Source organism: Bombina bombina, chromosome 4 (genome assembly GCF_027579735.1).
Source record: "Bombina bombina isolate aBomBom1 chromosome 4, aBomBom1.pri, whole genome shotgun sequence".
NCBI lineage: Eukaryota > Metazoa > Chordata > Amphibia > Anura > Bombinatoridae > Bombina > Bombina bombina.
The window spans coordinates 320,067,559-320,090,192 of record NC_069502.1 but is presented as its reverse complement, the minus strand read 5'-3'; the positions used below and the strand labels follow the sequence as shown (position 1 = coordinate 320,090,192).

At 40.2% G+C, this 22,634-nt stretch overlaps 1 protein-coding gene across 1 annotated transcript in view; it reads right to left on the bottom strand.

The window, feature by feature from the left end:
- The window catches only part of AADAC (arylacetamide deacetylase), a 56,962-nt gene that overhangs the window by 17,084 nt on the left and 17,244 nt on the right, over positions 1 to 22,634 (bottom strand). Inside the window, exon 2 of the mRNA XM_053710044.1 lies at positions 4,571 to 4,793. Coding sequence (XP_053566019.1) covers positions 4,571 to 4,793 — 223 coding nt within the window. The remainder of the gene's footprint in view (positions 1 to 4,570; positions 4,794 to 22,634) is intronic.

Sequence of the window (22,634 nt, the reverse complement as noted above, 5' to 3'; positions counted from 1 at the left end):
ACTATTTTGCTATAGAAACAATAGCATAATTAGTAGAATTAGAGATAGCCCCAATAAATTGGAGAACCCTCCAAATTGAGTTTAACTGCTGGCAAAGAATATAGTTTAAAACCTTTGAAGAAGGAATAAAAGAAAATTCTCAGCCTATTCCATTCCCTAGTATAGGGAATTTGGAAAGAAAACCACTGAAAACACAGAAGAAATAAATAGGCAGAAATAATGTCAGCTAGTCTTAAAGAACTAGTTACCTTAATATCCAAAATAATCAACACCTTTTCAACAAAGAACAAATGTACTTTAATAATAGAAAAATAATAAAAAAGTAGATTTGTTAGTGTCAATATCTGATGAAGAAAATTTCTGAAAGAGAAAAAAACATCATCAGAGAAGGATAAATCAGTATGTTGTTGGTCATTTGAAACTTCAATAATTAAAAAAGAAGTAAAAAAAGACCTAAAAATGTTATTAGAAGGCACGAAGTCAGACAAAGCCTTTAACATAGAATCAGAAAAATATTTCTTATAAGTCTTCTAAATATTTCTTGTAAGAAAAGAAAATATATAAAGCATAAATACTAATGGATTCCGCATGTAAAAGTATAACAAAATAACTTATTACAAACCATAGCTAAAGATAAACATTTATAACATTAAAATAAATGAACTTAGCTTTGGTAGAACTGAAACTCAGTTAAGCGTTTTTCCAGAAGTGGCTTCTGATTCAGAGTCCATCTGAGACATCTTGCCATATGTAATAGAAAAAACAACATATAAAGCAAAATTGATCAATTTCCTTAAATGACAGTTTCAGGAATGGGAAAAAAATGCCAATGAACAAGCTTCTAGCAACCAGAAGCAATAAATAATGAGACTTAAATATTGTGGAGACAACAATGACGTTCAAATTTTTTAGCGCCAAAAAGCCGCCCACATTATTTGGCGCCTAAATGCCTTTGGCGCCAAAAATGGCGCCACATCCGGTAACGCCGACATTTTTTTGGCGCAAAAACGTCAAAAAAAGGATGCAACTTCCGGCGACACGTATGACGCCGGAAATGACAAGAAAATTTTTGCGCCAAGAAAGTCCGCGCCAAGAACGACGCAATAAAATGAAGCATTTTCAGCCCCCGCGAGCCTAACAGCCCACAGGAAAAAAGTCAAATTTTAAGGTAAGAAAAAATTGAATTATTCATATGCATTATCCCAAATATGAAACTGACTGTCTGAAAATAAGGAACGTTGAACATCCTGAATCAAGGCAAATAAATGTTTAAACACATATATTTAGAACTTTATATAAAAGTGCCCAACCATAGCTTAGAGTGTCACAGAAAATAAGACTTACTTACCCCAGGACACTCATCTACATGTAGTAGAAAGCCAAACCAGTACTGAAACGAGAATCAGTAGAGGTAATGGTATACTGTATATAAGAGTATATCGTTGATCTGAAAAGGGAGGTAAGAGATGAATCTCTACGACCGATAACAGAGAACCTATGAAATAGACCCCATAGAAGGAGATCATTGAATTCAAATAGGCAATACTCACTTCACATCCCTCTGATATTCACTGCACGCTGAGAGGAAAACCGGGCTCCAACCTGCTGCGGAGCGCATATCAACGTAGAATCTAGCACAAACTTACTTCACCACCTCCACAGGAGGCAAAGTTTGTAAAAAACTGATTTGTGGGTGTGGTGAGGGGTGTATTTATAGGCATTTTGAGGTTTGGGAAACTTTGCCCCTCCTGGTAGGAATGTATATCCCATACGTCACTAGCTCATGGACTCTTGCTAATTACATGAAAGAAAGTGGTATTAATATCCATTTAAAAGTCTACCTAATTTACTTAGATGAACTTTACAAAATAAATCATTACATTTTTGGCACAACAGTTTTGTGTTATTCTTGTTTACAACACTTTAATGGGAATCTGACATTCTCATCTGCAAACAGAAAAATAAAATTAAAAATAAATCTTTTTATGGTGTCATTCTTTCATCTGAGTACTGTGTATTTGAGGTGGAGTGCAGAATTTATTCACAGTAACCTATGATGCACTTTCCATTAAATAAGGGATTTGGCAGCAATTAATTTAAATATTTGACACCAAAGTACACTTTTGATGAGAGCAAGGTGCCAACCCCTCCACCCTGCCTGTTAACATGTCACTATAGAAAAGTGCAGCAGGAAAGAACTTGTTGTTGTGAGCCAGTTATCAGAGAAAGGAAACTCAGTCACATTCAAAACATATTCCTTTCCAATTATTTTAGTGTGTGCTTATTTGTGCGTTTGTGTGTAGGTGTGTTGCGTGTGTGTTTTTGTGAATGTGTGTTTTTATGTGTGTGCATGTGTGTATATATGTGTGTGTGCATGTGTGCGTGTCTGCATAAGTGTGTATGTGTTTGTGTCTGTGTGTATTTATGTGTGTTTTTGTGTGTATGTATGTGTGTGTGTTTATGTTTCTGTATATGTGTGTATATGTGCGTGTGTGTGTTAGTGTATGTGTCTGTGTGTTTTTGTGTGTGTATGTATATGTGTGTGTGTTTATGTTTCTGTATATGTGTGTGTATGTGCGTGTGTGTGTTAGTGTATGTGTGTGTATCTGTGTGTGTGTCTGTCTGTGTGTATTTGTGTGTGTATGTGTGTTTATATTTCTGTATATGTGTGTGTATGTGCATGTGTGTTTGTGTGTGTGTTAGTGTGTCTGTGTTTATGTTTCTTTATATGTATGTGCGTGTCTGTATTTGCGTGTGTGTGTATATGTATGTATGTGTGTCTGCATGTATGTGTGTGTGCAAAATTAAATTCAGAACACAACAATTTCTATGCCCTGGCTGGCTCATAACCATAGACAATCAGTCAAAAACAAAGATAGCCCCTAAAGAGGGATGAAGGGAACTAGGTTCCTCCAGGCAAGGAGGAGAAGTACTTTGGGGTTTAGTTCATATCTGGTGATTATTAAATTTCCAAGCTAGATTAACTGTCCTATCAGCTATCATCTACCACGGTAATAAAATATACCAAAGCATCACAAAGCAATAAAACATGTTTAGTGTGTTCTCTTTTATAGCGGAAGTAGCACTATTTTAATGTATAGCGCATAGAGCACTATTTTATTGCATAACACATGGAGCACTATTGACGTTATATGTCATGCTTCAGCCCAATCCAAAATACCGCTGCAAAATTTTGTGCTTTTCAATATCTGAAGTAAACAATTATTATTAATAATGTAGCAAAGAACTAAGCTAATAGTAGCCTTAGCCTACTATTAGCCTAGTGCACCATCAGCTTAGCATACCCCTAGTGCACCATCAGCTTCCTGTACCATTAGCCTAATGCACTGTTGGCTTACCGTACCATTAGCCTAGTGCACCATCAGCTTACCGTACCATTAGCCTAGTGCACCATTGGCTTAGCCTACTATTAGCCTAGGGCACCATCAGCTTACTGTACCATTAGCCTAATGCACTGTTGGCTTACCGTACCATTATCCTAGTGCACCATCAGCTTACCATACCATTAGCCTAGTGCACCATTGGCTTAGCCTACTATTAGCCTAGGGCACCATCAGCTTACTGTACCATTAGCCTAATGCACTGTTGGCTTACCATACCATTAGCCTAGTGCACCATCAGCTTACCGTACCATTAGCCTAGTGCACCATTGACTTAGCCTACTATTAGCCTAGGGCACCATCAGCTTACTGTACCATTAGCCTAATGCACTGTTGGCTTACCGTACCATTAGCCTAGTGCACCATCAGTTTACCATGCCATTAGCCTAGTGCACCATTGGCTTTCCATACCATTAGCCTAGGGCACCATCAGCTTATCATGCCATCAGCCTAGTGCACCATCAACTTACCGTTGCATTAGCCTAGTGCACCATCAGCTTAGCATGCCATTAGGGTGCACCATGGTCTTAGCATACCGTTAGTCTAGTGCACCATTGGGTTAGCTTACAATTAGCCTAGTGCACCATCAGGTTAGCATATCATTAGCCTAGTGCACCATTGGCTTAGCATACCATTAGCCTAGTGGACCATTGGCTTAATGTACCATTCGCCTAGTTCACCATGAGCTTACCATATAAATTAGCCTAGTGCACCATTGTCTTAGCAAACCATTAGCCTAGTGCATTATCAGCATAGCGTACCATTAGCCTAGTGCACCATCATTTTAGCATACCATTAGCCTAGAGCACCATCTGCTTAACATACCATTAGCCTAGAGCACCATTGGCTTACCGTACCATTAGCCTAGTGCACCATTGGCTTAACATTCGAGCTATGTCCAACATTAATTTTACAGGGCACCCCAACAGAAGTCTATTATGGAGATGCATTTACTAGCTCACCCTTGACCATAACTTTAGTAATAAAAAATAACTTTGAACTTGTAATATGAAAAAAAAGAAGCGTTATAGTGTTTGAACATTGTTACCTCCAACAAGTGGCGATAGTTTTACTCTTCTTTTCCCTTTATTAATTATGTAATGGACTTTGTCATATGTAAGTGATATATACATTTTACATGACATATTTTGGATACTTTTGTCACTTACCTGAGCTTCCTAAACACCATCCACCACCGTGAATGTAGATATTTGCTCTCATTAATTTCTCAGTCTTTTTTTTGGATATAAAGAGCCGCACTGGAACATTGTTAAATATTGTGTCAGTGACACTGACATGTTCATCAGATGTTACTTCAGTATGTTCAGCAAGTGTTAAAAGCATCATAACATCCATATAGTGCTTTATCCCAAGCAGCTCAGCCAGATTAGCCTAATAATGACACAAACAAATAATAATCTAGAATACCAATACAGTTTTAGATTTAAGCACTTTTAAATTATTTCCTATCATTTTATAAAACACAAAACTACAAATATGAGATCATATGTTTTTACTTCCTTCCATGTAGTAAGGGACATGTTATTGTCTACTGACTGACAAAGAAGTCCACTGTGGCTACAACAGTAGCATTTTTGCACAGTAAATTCCAGAGGTTACAATAAATAAATATCACAGTTGTATAGTCTGTCACAAAGTATAACCTATTTGTCATCTCTTTCACTGGATTTAAGCTTTCATTACCCCCAGTTGCCACCTGGGAACTGGAAAATGGCTGTGGATGAAATGGGCAGGAGGTTCTTGCAGAGAGGGTACCCAAAACAGATGGTAGAGGATAGTGCACACCTCTAGAAACAGAATAAATCAGGCTATGAATTGTGAATCTACATATGTTGTTTATGTTATCAAGTGCCAATGTGGAGAACTGTATGGCAGTACACAGGTCCAACAGACAGGCTTTGGATTCAGGCAAAGCAGACCAACCTGTTGCACAGCATTTTTTAGATCACAATCACCCAGTTTCCTGCTTGAGATGTAGTCCTATTGACCAGATTCCAAGATTAAAGGCTTAACGGCCAGCGTCGTACAGAGAACTGTGCTGGTCGTTAAGGGGTTAACAGTCCTGGTGTCACCATATTAAAGCTAACATTTCCAGCATCTCCATGTATTTTCTATTAAAGGGACATGATACTCAATTATTTAAGCACTTGAAAGCAATTTAGCATAGCTATAAAAAGCTGTCTAGAGAATATCACCTGAACATCTCTATGAAACAAATGAAGATATTTTACCTCAACATTTCCTCAGTAGCCACATCACATTGTAACGGGATTTTAAGCAGCCAGTCAGGATGCTAGTCATGGGACTTGCAAGGGAGCCCGCATCTGGCATGTGCATGCACAGTCCTGTTATTTCCTTCCACAGTTAAAGGAAGTTTACTATGAAATCTCATGAGATTTCAGTGAAATCTAATGAGATGACAGTAAAGCAAACAGTGACATCAGCACTGATGAGGCTGCTTGACTGTTATTTTTTCAACATGCAGTTGATAGTAGCTGAAGTAAAACTGTTCACAGAGCACATACTATTGAGAGCTGAAGAAATGTTCAGGGAAAATATCTTCCTTTTTAACATAGAGATGTTCACGTGATATTTTTTTGGCAACTTTTTACAGTTATGCTGCATCACTTTGAAGTGATTTAGCATATGGGCATATGACCCTTTAAAGCCTGGGACCACAGAGTTCACATCTGTTTTTTTTATTAATCTCATGAGAACTGTGGGATGAAAACTTTGTGAGGTGTACTTGCTGCTAGAAGGAAATTCATCAGATGGAGGTTAGTAATAAAATACTAATTAGTGAATGAATAATTAGTATAATTAACAAGAGTTCCAATCTCGCTTTCTCTTTGTAAACCTAATTATAATTTAGTTGATCTGTTCCTGTTTCCCAGGATGTATTTAAATACCAATAGATTATTCATTGGGTTATTGATATTGTGCCGCAGGTTTTGTGTGTCAGTTTTTGAAAAGTGTTTTTTAAAACTCGGTCTACGGGAAATTCTTTATGTTGTTATTTATTGGCTCGAAAAAGTGCTCTTTAGTTCTAGCCAAGAAAACTTGTTTATATTGTGCTATAGAATTTTCAGTTTTTCATTCAACACAAAGATATTCAAGTAACCATGACAAGTTATATTCATCTAAAACTGACTAATCAGTAACTTTGTTTTCGCTACACAGTATGTAGCAATCCCTTTCCTGTTAAGGATAAAATAGTAGTTATGCCAAGAATCGCTCTATTATAAAAAAAACTGCCTTAAATGAACTTTTGCCCAGTGCATTCAAACCATAGTTTACATTGGGTTGGGTAAAATGTATCAAAGATGAAGGTTCTTTAATAACAGGTACAGGCAATAAACACTTAAGTCAAAATTAAATTTGCATTATTTAGACAAAGCATACAATTCAAAAAACGTTTCCAATTCCCTTCCATTATCTAAAAGTGCTCAGTCTTTCTATACACACCCTTTCTGAGGCTCCAGCTCCTATTGAACATGTGCAAGAATTCACAGTATATGCATCTTGTGATTGGCTGATGGCTGTTACGTGATGCAATGGGAAGGAAAATGTAACTATTTGCCAGAAAAATATCTACTTCAAACTTAATTTAAACTGTGCACTTATTATTATTATTATTATTATTATGTATTTCTTGATTAGACAATTCTATTGTGTTTAATGATCCTTTAAGGAAGGTAAAATGAACACTACTGTATGTATTGACTTTAAAGGCAGTATAAAGTTGCAAAAGGTCCACTACGCGCTATATATCCCTTTCATGAAAGCGAGATTAGCGCGCCACTGTGTAATACCAGCGCACGCTAATGTGCACTGGTATTACAAGTTAACAGCAATGCAAGCACAAGCTCATGTTCACATTGCATCACAAGAGCGTGCTTCCATAGGCTCCAATAGGAGTCAGCTCCAATAGGAGTCAGAGATGACATCCCAACCTTGCACAGTGAAGGGGTAAGTAGCGCAGCGATGGCAGCAATTTGTAAATATAAATGTATATGACTATATATATATATATATATATATATTAATGTGTTAATATGTGTATATACATATATTAACACATAAATATATATGTATATAATAATATACATATACATTTACCGGGAAAACACATTACCTATAGACTGCAATGTAAAGGTACTTTTCAGTGCCATTTTTTTCTAACACCCTACACCAGTCAACTTTAGCCCCCAAAATACTACCTAGTGCAGATGTTTTTAATTAAAAAAAAATGTTGTTTTTTTAATTAAAAACATCTGCACTAGGCAGTGTTTTTGGGGGCTAAAATTACAATGCCCTATATTATAAGAACTTTTAGGGCACTTTTAAAAAATTAACTAGAGATCGGAACTATAGTTAATTTTATAAACTCTAATTATTACTGCGAGCTTGCGCCTACAAACTAGCAAATTTGCCCTTTTGCACATGAGCGATGATTTAACCCTCCTCTTGTAATCCAGCCCTTTATATTTACAGTTAAAGGGCCATGATACCCAAATGTTGAAATACTTCAAAGTGATGCAGCATAGCTGTAAAAATCTGACTAGAAAATATCACCTTAACATCTCTATGTAAAAAAGAAAGATATTTTACCTCAAAATGTCCTAAGTATTCACATCCCATTATATAGGACTTTAAGCAGCAAATCAGTATGTCTGTCCCGGGACAGGCAAGGGAGCGAGCTTCATGCACACTCATGTTATTTACCTATTCAGTTTAAGGAAGCTTACTATGAAATTTCATGAGAGTTAAGTGAAATTGCATGAGATTTCTAACAATACAAAGCACCAGCAATGTCCTTATATATAAAGTGCACATAGAAGCAGAGGTTCACTGCAATGCCTCAAAGGTGTCCAAGTATACAGAGTAGTTTCCCAGCACAAAAACAGTAACACTGTTGCAAAATCAACTCTAGTATTTTATTGGCAGAATGCAGATCCAACTGGAATACAGCAATGTTTCAGGCTCTCAACCCTTAGTCATGCTATACATTGTATCCATTCCTAATGCCCTTATATACCATCATTTCTATCAACAAGTACATTACATCAAAATCTCTTCATTATGCCACCTAGTGGCTCAAAGAATATCTTACATTAGTAGCATTATTAATACATTGTTCCTATGTTGAGTACATCCTATATAATAAAAGGCCAGGTATGTTTGTCAGATGCAGTCATGCTCAGTAGAGACTGCGGGGCCTAGTTATCAAGCCGTCAACCTCAAATACGCTGGAATTCCGCAGCGTATTTGTGGCGCGGCTGATTCGCCTTAGTTATCAAAGGCTCGAGACCGGCAAAAGTAGAATTTTGTGACGTAAACTTCGATCCGCCGGACTCAGTCCGACACAGATCGATTCTTACGTCACTCCAGATGTTCCGCACACAAGTGCGGCACAATCTCACTTTTGCTAGTTATCAAAAAACTAGCAGGTACGCTCGGCACTTTTACGGCCCAGCGTACCTGGTTTTCAAAGCGCCAGCCTGGAGGCGGCGGATCCCATAGGAATCAATGGGAGTCTGACCATAGCGAAAGTATAAGTTCGCTGCTGACAGACATCCCATTGATTCCTATGGGAGATGTCTACACCTAACACCCTAACATGTACCCCGAGTCTAAACACCGCTAATCTGACATTTAATATAGGTTGCGGCGGGTTCAGGGAGCGGCGGTTTAGGGGTTAATACATTTATTATAGTTGCGGTGGGCTCCGGGAGCGGCGGTTTAGGGGTTAATATGTATAGAGTAGCTTGCGGTGGGCTCCGGGAGCGGCGGTTTAAGGGGTAATAACTTTATTTAGTTGCGGCGGTGTAGGGGGGCACCGCCGCAACTAAATAAAGTTATTACCCCTTAAACCGCCGCTCCCGGAGCCCACCGCAAGCTACTCTATACATATTAACCCCTAAACCGCCGCTCCCGGAGCCCACCGCAACTATAATAAATGTATTAACCCCTAAACCGCCGCTCCCTGAACCCGCCGCAACCTATATTAAATGTATTAACCCCTATCCTGCCCCCCCTACACCGTCGCCACCTATAATACATTTATTAACCCCTAATCTGCCCCCCCTACACCGTCGCCACCTATAATAAATTTATTAACCCCTATCCTACCCCCCACTACGCCGCCGCCACTGAAATAAAATTATTAACCCCTAAACCTAAGTCTAACCCTAACGCCCCCCTAACTTAAATATTAATTAAATAAATCTAAATAAATTAACTCTTATTAACTAAATGAATCCTATTTAAAACTAAATACTTACCTTTAAAATAAACCCTAATATAGCTACAATATAAATAATAATTATATTCTAGCTATCTTAGGATTTATATTTATTTTACAGGTAACTTTGTATTTATTTTAGCTAGTTAGAATAGTTATTAAATAGTTATTAACTATTTAATAACTACCTAGCTAAAAGAAATACAAAATTACCTGTAAAATAAATCCTAACCTAAGTTACAATTAAACCTAATACTACACTATCATTAAATTAACTAAATAAACTACATACAAATAACTACAATTAAATACAATTACATAAACTAACTAAAGTACAACAAATAAAAAAAGCTAAGTTACAAAAAATAAAAAAATAAGTTACAAACATGTTAAAAATATTACAACAATTTAAGCCCCCTAATAAAATAACAAACCCCCCCAAAATAAAAAAAATCCCTACCCTATTCTAAATTAAATAAATTTCTAAGCTCTTTTACCTTACCAGCCCTTAAAAGGGCCATTTGTGGGGGCATGCCCCAAAATGTTCAGCTCTTTTGCCTGTAAAAGAAAAATACAACCCCCCCCCCAACATTAAAACCCACCACCCACATACCCCTAATCTAACCCAAACCCCCCTTACAAAAACCTAACACTAATCCCCTGAAGATCATCCTACCTTGAGTCGTCTTCACTCAGCCGAGCCACCGATGGAACTAAAGAGGACATCCGGAGCGGAAGAAGTTAATCCTCCAAGCGGCGCTGAAGAAATCTTCCATCCGATGAAGTCATCATCCAGGCGGCGCTGAAGAAGTCTTCGATCCGGCCGATGTCATCTTCAAAGAGGCGCTGAAGAGGTCTTCTATCCGGGCGAAGTCATCTTCCAAGCCGGGTCTTGAATCATCCTTCCGCCGACGCGGAACCACCTTCTTCACCGACGGACTACGACGAATGACGGCTCCTTTAAGGGACGTCATCCAAGATGGCGTCCCCTCAATTCCGATTGGCTGATAGGTAGGAAAATCTGATTGGCTGATGGAATCAGCCAATCAGATTCAAGTTCAATCCGATTGGCTGATGGAATCAGCCAATCAGATTGAGCTTGCATTCTATTGGCTGTTCCGATCAGCCAATAGAATGCAAGCTCAATCTGATTGGCTGATTCCATCAGCCAATCAGATTTTCCTACCTTAATTCCGATTGGCTGATAGAATCCTATCAGCCAATCGGAATTGAGGGGACGCCATCTTGGATGACGTCCCTTAAAGGAGCCGTCATTCGTCGTAGTCCGTCGGTGAAGAAGGTGGTTCCGCGTCGGCGGAAGGAAGATTCAAGACCCGGCTTGGAAGATGACATCGCCCGGATAGAAGACCTCTTCAGCGCCTCTTTGAAGATGACATCGGCCGGATCGAAGACTTCTTCAGCGCCGCCTGGATGATGACTTCATCGGATGGAAGATTTCTTCAGCGCCGCTTGGAGGATTAACTTCTTCCGCTCCGGAAGTCCTCTTCAGTTCCATCGGTGGCTCGGCTGAGTGAAGACGACTCAAGGTAGGATGATCTTCAGGGGATTAGTGTTAGGTTTTTGTAAGGGGGGTTTGGGTTAGATTAGGGGTATGTGGGTGGTGGGTTTTAATGTTGGGGGGGGTTGTATTTTTCTTTTACAGGCAAAAGAGCTGAACATTTTGGGGCATGCCCCCACAAATGGCCCTTTTAAGGGCTGGTAAGGTAAAAGAGCTTAGAAATTTATTTAATTTAGAATAGGGTAGGGATTTTTTTTATTTTGGGGGGGGTTTGTTATTTTATTAGGGGGCTTAGATTAGGTGTAAGTAGCTTAAAATTGTTGTAATATTTTTAACATGTTTGTAACTTATTTTTTTATTTTTTGTAACTTAGCTTTTTTTATTTGTTGTACTTTAGTTAGTTTATGTAATTGTATTTAATTGTAGTTATTTGTATGTAGTTTATTTAGTTAATTTAATGATAGTGTAGTATTAGGTTTAATTGTAACTTAGGTTAGGATTTATTTTACAGGTAATTTTGTATTTCTTTTAGCTATGTAGTTATTAAATAGTTAATAACTATTTAATAACTATTCTAACTAGCTAAAATAAATACAAAGTTACCTGTAAAATAAATATAAATCCTAAGATAGCTAGAATATAATTATTAATTACATTGTAGCTATCTTAGGGTTTATTTTACAGGTAAGTATTTAGTTTTAAATAGGAATAATTTATTAAAGTATAGTGTAGTGTTAGGTGCAATTATAACTTAGGTTAGGATTTATTTCACAGGTACATTTCTCTTTATTTTAGCTAGGTAAGCTATTAAATAGTTAATAACTATTTAATAGTTATTGTACCTGGTTAAAATAAATTGAAAGTTACCTGTAAAATAAATATAAATCCTAAGATAGCTAGAGTATAATTATTATTTATATTGTAGCTATATTAGGGTTTATTTTAAAGGTAAGTATTTAGTTTTAAATAGGATTCATTTTGTTAATTTATTTAGATTTATTTAATTAATATTTAAGTTAGGGGGGCGTTAGGGTTAGACTTAGGTTTAGGGGTTAATAATTTTATTACAGTGGCGGCGGCAAAGTGGGGGGCAGGATAGGGGTTAATAAATTTATTATAGGTGGCGACGGTGTAGGGGGGGCAGATTAGGGGTTAATAAATGTATTATAGGTGGCGACGGTGTAGGGGGGGCAGGATAGGGGTTACTAGGTATACTGTAGGTGGCAGCGGTGTCCGGGAGCGGCGGTTTAGGGGTTAATACATTTATAAGACTTGCGGCGGGGTCTAGGAGCGGCAGTTTAGGGGTTAATACATTTATAAGACTTGCGGCGGGGTCTAGGAGCGGCGGTTTAGGGGTTAATACATTTATAAGACTTGCGGCGGGGTCTAGGAGCGGCGGTTTAGGGGTTAGTAACTTTATTTAGTTGCGGGGGGCTCCGGGGGCGCCGGTATAGGGGGTAGAACAGTGTAGTTTAGTGTGAGTGCTTAGTGACAGGCTAGCAATAAAGCTGGGAAAAAGCCGAAGGGCAGCGAGATCGGATGAGTGATAACTGTCACAGTCCGCTGCTCATCGCCCCGCGGCTTTTTGACAGCTTTATTTGATAACTTAGGCGAACGTATTCAAGGTCCGCGGCGGCGAAGGTAGGCGAGCTTAGGGGGACGTATTGGGCCGGCGAAGCCAGAAAAGTAGACGGCTTGATAACTACCCCCCTGCATGAGGACAAACATACCTGGCCTTGAGCAGCAGAGAAGGTGTGCAAAAGCTGCTGTGGTAGGGGCGTGGCCAGACGGGAGCGCCATTATGGGGGCATGGCTGTGCGTGCCGTGATGGGGCCGTGGCCGAGCGTGCCGTGATGGGGGCATGGTCAAGTGAGAGAGAGCGAAAAATAGAGGGGAGAGAGCAAAACAGAGGGGAGAAAGCAAAAGAGAGGAGGGAGAGAGAGAGAGAGCAAAAGAGATGGGGGAGAGAGAGCAAAAGAGTGGAGAGAGAGTGCAAAAGAGAGGGGGGAGAGAGCAAGTGCAAAAGAGAGGGGGGGAGAGAGGGAGATCAATGGGTGGGACCGTGGTACATATAGACAGGCTTTAGGACTAGCATCTTATACTTACCCAGAAGCCAACTGATTAGGATCAAAAGGATTGTAAACAAATTTAGGATTTTATGTGTTTTGTGCAATTTTTTTTTACTTGCGTAACAGTTAAGCAGATCTCTGAGGTTACACTATCCAGATGCGCGTTAAATTCAATTGCCCTCTAGCGATTACATTTTCTTTCAACCTGTAATACACGCGCTACCTCCGTTGTGCACAAACAGCAGCAATAAACAAAATATTGCTAGCGTGCAACAGTTAGCACTCCACTCATAATCTAGCCCTAAATGGACAGTGTACTGTAAAATTGGTTTCCCCTTAATGTGTTTCAAATAACTTATTATGCCAGCTACCAAGTTTAAAATGTATGGGAAATTGATCATTTAGGTCTTATTTTGTATATGAAATAGTTATTTCTGCCTATTGAAACCATAACCCAATAAAGGTTATGAGTGGAGCAGTAATTACCGCTCCCGCTCACACGCTAACTCTGCTCAACTCAAGTTGAAAGTAAAACTTTATCGCTTGCGCTCTAATCCCTATGTGTTCAAAGAGGAGAAATTAGAATATTGTGACCAAGTTAACGTACTCTCCCATAGACTTCAATGGAGAGAGAAAAGTTGAAAAAAAAAATACTATTGCGCTAATTGGAATCACCATTAGCCCCCTACTCTAATAACCCCTAATAGACTGCATAGCCCACTGCAAACTACGCTATTAACCTCTAACCTGCTGCTTAGCTTACTACAAAGTAACCCACTACACTATTAACCCCTAAACCCCTAAACAACCACCTCCACAAAATAACCCACTATTCTATTAACCCCTAAACTACTACAGCCCCCACCGGGGCCGATCCGGCCGATGTCATCTTCAAAGAGGCGCTGAAGAGGTCTTCTATCCGGGCGAAGTCATCTTCCAAGCCGGGTCTTGAATCATCCTTCCGCCGACGCGGAACCACCTTCTTCACCGACGGACTACGACGAATGACGGCTCCTTTAAGGGACGTCATCCAAGATGGCGTCCCCTCAATTCCGATTGGCTGATAGGTAGGAAAATCTGATTGGCTGATGGAATCAGCCAATCAGATTCAAGTTCAATCCGATTGGCTGATGGAATCAGCCAATCAGATTGAGCTTGCATTCTATTGGCTGTTCCGATCAGCCAATAGAATGCAAGCTCAATCTGATTGGCTGATTCCATCAGCCAATCAGATTTTCCTACCTTAATTCCGATTGGCTGATAGAATCCTATCAGCCAATCGGAATTGAGGGGACGCCATCTTGGATGACGTCCCTTAAAGGAGCCGTCATTCGTCGTAGTCCGTCGGTGAAGAAGGTGGTTCCGCGTCGGCGGAAGGAAGATTCAAGACCCGGCTTGGAAGATGACATCGCCCGGATAGAAGACCTCTTCAGCGCCTCTTTGAAGATGACATCGGCCGGATCGAAGACTTCTTCAGCGCCGCCTGGATGATGACTTCATCGGATGGAAGATTTCTTCAGCGCCGCTTGGAGGATTAACTTCTTCCGCTCCGGAAGTCCTCTTCAGTTCCATCGGTGGCTCGGCTGAGTGAAGACGACTCAAGGTAGGATGATCTTCAGGGGATTAGTGTTAGGTTTTTGTAAGGGGGGTTTGGGTTAGATTAGGGGTATGTGGGTGGTGGGTTTTAATGTTGGGGGGGGTTGTATTTTTCTTTTACAGGCAAAAGAGCTGAACATTTTGGGGCATGCCCCCACAAATGGCCCTTTTAAGGGCTGGTAAGGTAAAAGAGCTTAGAAATTTATTTAATTTAGAATAGGGTAGGGATTTTTTTTATTTTGGGGGGGGTTTGTTATTTTATTAGGGGGCTTAGATTAGGTGTAAGTAGCTTAAAATTGTTGTAATATTTTTAACATGTTTGTAACTTATTTTTTTATTTTTTGTAACTTAGCTTTTTTTATTTGTTGTACTTTAGTTAGTTTATGTAATTGTATTTAATTGTAGTTATTTGTATGTAGTTTATTTAGTTAATTTAATGATAGTGTAGTATTAGGTTTAATTGTAACTTAGGTTAGGATTTATTTTACAGGTAATTTTGTATTTCTTTTAGCTATGTAGTTATTAAATAGTTAATAACTATTTAATAACTATTCTAACTAGCTAAAATAAATACAAAGTTACCTGTAAAATAAATATAAATCCTAAGATAGCTAGAATATAATTATTAATTACATTGTAGCTATCTTAGGGTTTATTTTACAGGTAAGTATTTAGTTTTAAATAGGAATAATTTATTAAAGTATAGTGTAGTGTTAGGTGCAATTATAACTTAGGTTAGGATTTATTTCACAGGTACATTTCTCTTTATTTTAGCTAGGTAAGCTATTAAATAGTTAATAACTATTTAATAGTTATTGTACCTGGTTAAAATAAATTGAAAGTTACCTGTAAAATAAATATAAATCCTAAGATAGCTAGAGTATAATTATTATTTATATTGTAGCTATATTAGGGTTTATTTTAAAGGTAAGTATTTAGTTTTAAATAGGATTCATTTTGTTAATTTATTTAGATTTATTTAATTAATATTTAAGTTAGGGGGGCGTTAGGGTTAGACTTAGGTTTAGGGGTTAATAATTTTATTACAGTGGCGGCGGCATAGTGGGGGGCAGGATAGGGGTTAATAAATTTATTATAGGTGGCGACGGTGTAGGGGGGGCAGATTAGGGGTTAATAAATGTATTATAGGTGGCGACGGTGTAGGGGGGGCAGGATAGGGGTTACTAGGTATACTGTAGGTGGCAGCGGTGTCCGGGAGCGGCGGTTTAGGGGTTAATACATTTATAAGACTTGCGGCGGGGTCTAGGAGCGGCAGTTTAGGGGTTAATACATTTATAAGACTTGCGGCGGGGTCTAGGAGCGGCGGTTTAGGGGTTAATACATTTATAAGACTTGCGGCGGGGTCTAGGAGCGGCGGTTTAGGGGTTAGTAACTTTATTTAGTTGCGGGGGGCTCCGGGGGCGCCGGTATAGGGGGTAGAACAGTGTAGTTTAGTGTGAGTGCTTAGTGACAGGCTAGCAATAAAGCTGGGAAAAAGCCGAAGGGCAGCGAGATCGGATGAGTGATAACTGTCACAGTCCGCTGCTCATCGCCCCGCGGCTTTTTGACAGCTTTATTTGATAACTTAGGCGAACGTATTCAAGGTCCGCGGCGGCGAAGGTAGGCGAGCTTAGGGGGACGTATTGGGCCGGCGAAGCCAGAAAAGTAGACGGCTTGATAACTACCCCCCTGCATGAGGACAAACATACCTGGCCTTGAGCAGCAGAGAAGGTGTGCAAAAGCTGCTGTGGTAGGGGCGTGGCCAGACGGGAGCGCCATTATGGGGGCATGGCTGTGCGTGCCGTGATGGGGCCGTGGCCGAGCGTGCCGTGATGGGGGCATGGTCAAGTGAGAGAGAGCGAAAAATAGAGGGGAGAGAGCAAAACAGAGGGGAGAAAGCAAAAGAGAGGAGGGAGAGAGAGAGAGAGCAAAAGAGATGGGGGAGAGAGAGCAAAAGAGTGGAGAGAGAGTGCAAAAGAGAGGGGGGAGAGAGCACAAAAGAGAGGGGGGAGAGAGGGAGATCAATGGGTGGGACCGTGGTACATATAGACAGGCTTTAGGACTAGCATCTTATACTTACCCAGAAGCCAACTGATTAGGATCAAAAGGATTGTAAACAAATTTAGGATTTTATGTGTTTTGTGCAATTTTTTTTTACTTGCGTAACAGTTAAGCAGATCTCTGAGGTTACACTATCCAGATGCGCGTTAAATTCAATTGCCCTCTAGCGATTACATTTTCTTTCAACCTGTAATACACGCGCTACCTCCGTTGTGCACAAACAGCAGCAATAAACAAAATATTGCTAGCGTGCAACAGTTAGCACTCCACTCATAATCTAGCCCTAAATGGACAGTGTACTGTAAAATTGGTTTCCCCTTAATGTGTTTCAAATAACTTATTATGCCAGCTACCAAGTTTAAAATGTATGGGAAATTGATCATTTAGGTCTTATTTTGTATATGAAATAGTTATTTCTGCCTATTGAAACCATAACCCAATAAAGGTTATGAGTGGAGCAGTAATTACCGCTCCCGCTCACACGCTAACTCTGCTCAACTCAAGTTGAAAGTAAAACTTTATCGCTTGCGCTCTAATCCCTATGTGTTCAAAGAGGAGAAATTAGAATATTGTGACCAAGTTAACGTACTCTCCCATAGACTTCAATGGAGAGAGAAAAGTTGAAAAAAAAAATACTATTGCGCTAATTGGAATCACCATTAGCCCCCTACTCTAATAACCCCTAATAGACTGCATAGCCCACTGCAAACTACGCTATTAACCTCTAACCTGCTGCTTAGCTTACTACAAAGTAACCCACTACACTATTAACCCCTAAACCCCTAAACAACCACCTCCACAAAATAACCCACTATTCTATTAACCCCTAAACTACTACAGCCCCCACCGGAAATTAACTCACTACACTATTAACCCCTAAACTGCCACTACCCCCACCTCAAAGTAACCCACTACACTATTAACCCCTAAACCAGCCCCAACCCCCATTGCAGAGAAAGTGATAATAGCAATTCCCAACTAAATACCTAGACAGACTAGCATTCAGGTGAAAGAAGATGTACTCTTTATTGAGGAAACACATCTTGCTTATATACACACACACACAGGTCTTATCTCACTCCCAAAGCTCCCACCATTCCCGTCCCTCCAGACAGACTGGTGCCTGCCACAGCAGCTGCAGTCCCCCAGAGTCCCAAAACCCAGAGGTGTTGGTTTTGGGGTGATCCCGGGGGAGCGGCGGCACTTCCAGGGTTTGACCGGAGTTACAGCCCGGTAAAGATAGGGGGGTAGGGGTGTCCAAAGCCCTAGGGGTGTCCAAAACCCCCAGTTTCCAAAGGAACTCCCCTCCGGCAATTCTCCCAACTCTTGTCCTCCCTAGGGGTTACCAAGCCCCAAAAGAGCGGAGCTGTGGGGCAAAGGGTCGCTGGAGCGACCAGGGGTAAAGTTATCGGGCGTCCGGCCAAGATGCGGTCGACTGGAGTTCCAGGAGCCTGGCCACCCGGAGAGGTGTTAGGCAGGTATCTGTTGTGGTGCGACTGGCCGGCAGTTCCAGGAGCCCGGCCAGCCTAAAAGTGTATTCCCGGGCATAGATCAGCTCTTCTCTGACAAGATTAAAAGAAAATAGTACAGACTCAGCATACAATATTTATAAGGAATGTAACAAAGCATGCAAAAAAGCAATCAAATTAGCCAAAATTGAAAATGAAAAATTAATTGCTAAGGATTCTAAGTCTAACCCTAAAAGGTTCTTTAAGTACATAAATAGCAAAAAATCTAAGAAGGATAATATAGGTACATTAAAATGTGTGGAGGGTAGCATGATAAATAATGACAGGGAGAAGGCTGAGGTACTAAACCAGTTTTTTTCTTCAGTATACACAAGAGAAGAACCATTGAATGATACTTTTGAACATAATAGAACATGCCAGTCCATACCACTAACTGGGTTTTGTTTAGAGGATATCAGGAAAAAACTGGAAAATATTAAGGTAAATAAAACTCCAGGCCCAGATGGAATACACCCAAGGGTGTTGAGGGAACTTAGCACTGTTATAGACAAACCTTTACTCTTAATTTTTCAAGACTCATTATCCTCAGGCATGGTACCCCAGGATTGGCGTAAAGCTGATGTGGTGCCACTCTTCAAAAAGGGAAGCAGGGATGATCCAGGAAGCTATAGACCAGTTAGTCTGACATCAATAGTGGGGAAGATATTTGAAGGGATTATAAGGGATTATATTGATGAGCATATTCGTGTAAACAAGATTATGAGTTCTAATCAGCATGGCTTTAGGAGAAATAGATCATGTCAAACTAATCTGATTAGATTCTACGAGGAAGTAAGTCAAAATATAGATAAAGGGGAATCAGTGGATGTGATATACTTAGATTTTGCAAAGGCATTTGATACAGTGCCACATGAGAGATTAATGCACAAAATTAAGGGACTGGGAATAGCTGAAAATGTTAGCTCATGGATAAATAACTGGATAAAAGATAGGGAGCAACGAGTAGTAGTAAATGGATCATACTCAGATTGGACAAAGGTAATCAGTGGCGTCCCCCAGGGATCAGTACTGGGCCCTGTTCTTTTTAATATTTTTATAAATGACTTGGAGCAAGGATTAAATAGCGACATCTCTATTTTTGCAGATGATACTAAGTTAAGTAAGGTCATAAGGTCAGAGCAGGACGAACTGTCTTTACAAAGGGATTTGCTAAAATTAGAACTATGGGCAAGTGAATGGAAAATGAGATTTAATACGGAAAAATGCAAGGTTCTACATTTTGGAAGTAAAAATAAGCAGGCTACGTATTTTTTAAATGGGACAAGACTTAGCCAAACACAGGAGGAAAGGGATTTGGGAGTAGTAATAGATAACAAGCTAAAGATGGGTGCACAATGCAGGGCAGCAGCTTCAAAGGCTAATAAGATACTAGCATGTATTAAAAGAGGTATTGATTCAAGGGAGGAAAGCATAATTCTGTCATTATATAAAGCCCTGGTAAGACCTCACCTTGAGTTTGGAGTGCAGTTCTGGGGACCAATTGCTAAAAAAGATATTGCAGAACTAGAAAAAGTTCAGAGAAGGGCCACAAAGCTAATAAGGGGATTGGAGAAATTAACCTATGAGGAGAGGCTAGCCAAACTGGGTCTGTTTTCTTTAGAAAAAAGGCGCTTGAGAGGTGACATGATTACTTTATATAAATATATTCAAGGCCCATATACAGAGATGGCAGAAGCTCTGTTTATTCCAAGAAAATTGTTTCTGACAAGAGGTCATAATTTAAGGTTGGAGGAAAGGAGATTTAATCTCCTGCAACGGAAACGTTTTTTCACTGTGAGAGCAATAAAATTGTGGAACTCATTACCAAAGGAGGTAGTGAATGCCAATACCATAGATACATTTAAAAATAGTCTGGATAAGTTTCTGTATACTAACAAAATTCATGGATATGATATGGGTCACATTTTAATGGGGTTATTTAAGCTTAACTGGAACTTTTTGTAAGTATTTTAGATTTGTATAGGTTGAACTCGATGGACTTCAGTCTTTTTTTCAACCTTATCTACTATGTAAGATACAACATAGCAAAACAACATATAGCAAGAGTCAGTGAGCTCCCGTAAGCCATGAAATGGCCAAATCTGATGTAAAAAGGAGTCAGCCAGGCAGAAGGGGAGGTGGGAGTAGCCTTGGTGGTCTGGTATCCATGATATCTCCCCCCTTTTAGTCTGGCAGACTCGGCTAGACCCCAACGGATTGGCCTGGGGCTGTCCATCGGTGGCCCTCCACTTGTCGGTTGCTGGATCCCGTCCCTCCTGGGTTTGTGGTATCTTTGTTGGTCCCTGCAGGCCTTCAAGTAACCATGACAAGTTATATTCATCTAAAACTGACTAATCAGTAACTTTGTTTTCGCTACACAGTATGTAGCAATCCCTTTCCTGTTAACGATAAAATAGTAGTTATGCCAAGAATTGCTCTATTATAAAAAAAACTGCCTTAAATGAACTTTTGCCCAGTGCATTCAAACCATAGTTTACATTGGGTTGGGTAAAATGTATCAAAGATGAAGGTTCTTTAGTAACAGGTACAGGCAATATCTTCTTTTATATTATTAAAGGAACACTTAAGTCAAAATTTAATTTGCATTATTTAGACAAAGCATACAATTCAAAAAACGTTTCCAATTCCCTTCCATTATCTAAAAGTGCTCAGTCTTTCTATACACACCCTTTCTGAGGCTCCAGCTCCTACTGAACATGTGCAAGAATTCACAGTATATGCATCTTGTGATTGGCTGATGGCTGTCACGTGATGCAATGGGAAGGAAAATTTAACTATTTGCCAGAAAAACATCTACTTCAAACTTAATTTAAACTGTGCACTTATTATTATTATTATTATTATTATTATGTATTTCTTGATTAGACAATTCTATTGTGTTTAATGATCCTTTAAGGAAGGTAAAATGAACGCTACTGTATGTATTGACTTTAAAGGCAGTATAAAGTTGCAAAAGGTCCACTACATTTTGGGCTAAATTACAAGTGGAGCGCTATATATCCCTTTCATGAAAGCGAGATTAGCGCGCCAATGTGTAATACCAGCGCACGCTAATGTGCACTGGTATTACAAGTTAACAGCAATGCAAGCACAAGCTCATGTTCACATTGCTCACAAGAGCGTGCTTCCATAGGCTCCAATGGGAGTCAGAGATGACATCCCAACCTTGCACAGTGAAGGGGTAAGTAGCGCAGCGATGGCAGCAATTTGTAAATATAAATGTATATGACTATATATATATATATATATATATATTAATGTGTTAATATGTGTATATACATATATTAACACATAAATATATATGTATATAATAATATACATATACATTTACCGGGAAAACACATTACCCATAGACTGCAATGTAAAGGTACTTTTCAGTGCCGTTTTTTTCTAACACCCTACACCAGTCAACTTTAGCCCCCAAAATACTACCTAGTGCAGATGTCTCCACTCCCTGGAAGGGGTTCAGCTGCTGGGGAGAGAGGTCGGCTACCTCCTCTCCCTGGAAGGGGTTCTGCCACTGGGGAGGGAGACCGGCTGTCTCCACTCCCCGGAAAGGGTTCAGCCACTGGGGAGGGAGACCGGCTGTCTCTGCTCCCTGGAAGGGGTTCAGCCACTGGGGAGAGATGTCGGCCACCTTTCCTGGAAGGGGTTCTGCCGCTGGGGAGGGAGACCGACTGTCACCGCTCCCTGGTAGGGGTTTGGCCACTGGGGAGAGAGGTCTACCACCACCTCTCCCTGGAAGGATTTCTGCAGCTGGGGAGGGAGACCGGCTGTCTCCACTCCTTGGAATTGGTTCAGCCACTGGGGAAAGAGAAGTACCCCCTCCTCTCCCTGGAAGGTGTTTTGCCGCTTGGGAGGAAGACCGACTGTCTCCACTCCCTGGAAGGGGTTCTGCCACTGGGGAGGGAGGTCAGTAACCTCTGCTCCCTGGCGGTGGCTTTGCCGCTGGGGAGAGAGACCGGCTGTCTCCTCTCCCTGGTACTGGTTCTGCTGCTGGGGAGAGAAGCCGACTGTCTCCTCTCCTTGGAAGGGGTTCTGTCACTGGGGAGTTAGGGCGACTACCTCCACTCCCCGCAGATGGTTCTGCCACTGGGGAGAGAGGCCAGCTGCCTCCTCTCCCTGGCTATGCCACTGGGGAGAGAGACTGACTGTCTCCTTTCCCGGAAAGGAGTTCTGTCACTGGGTAGAGAG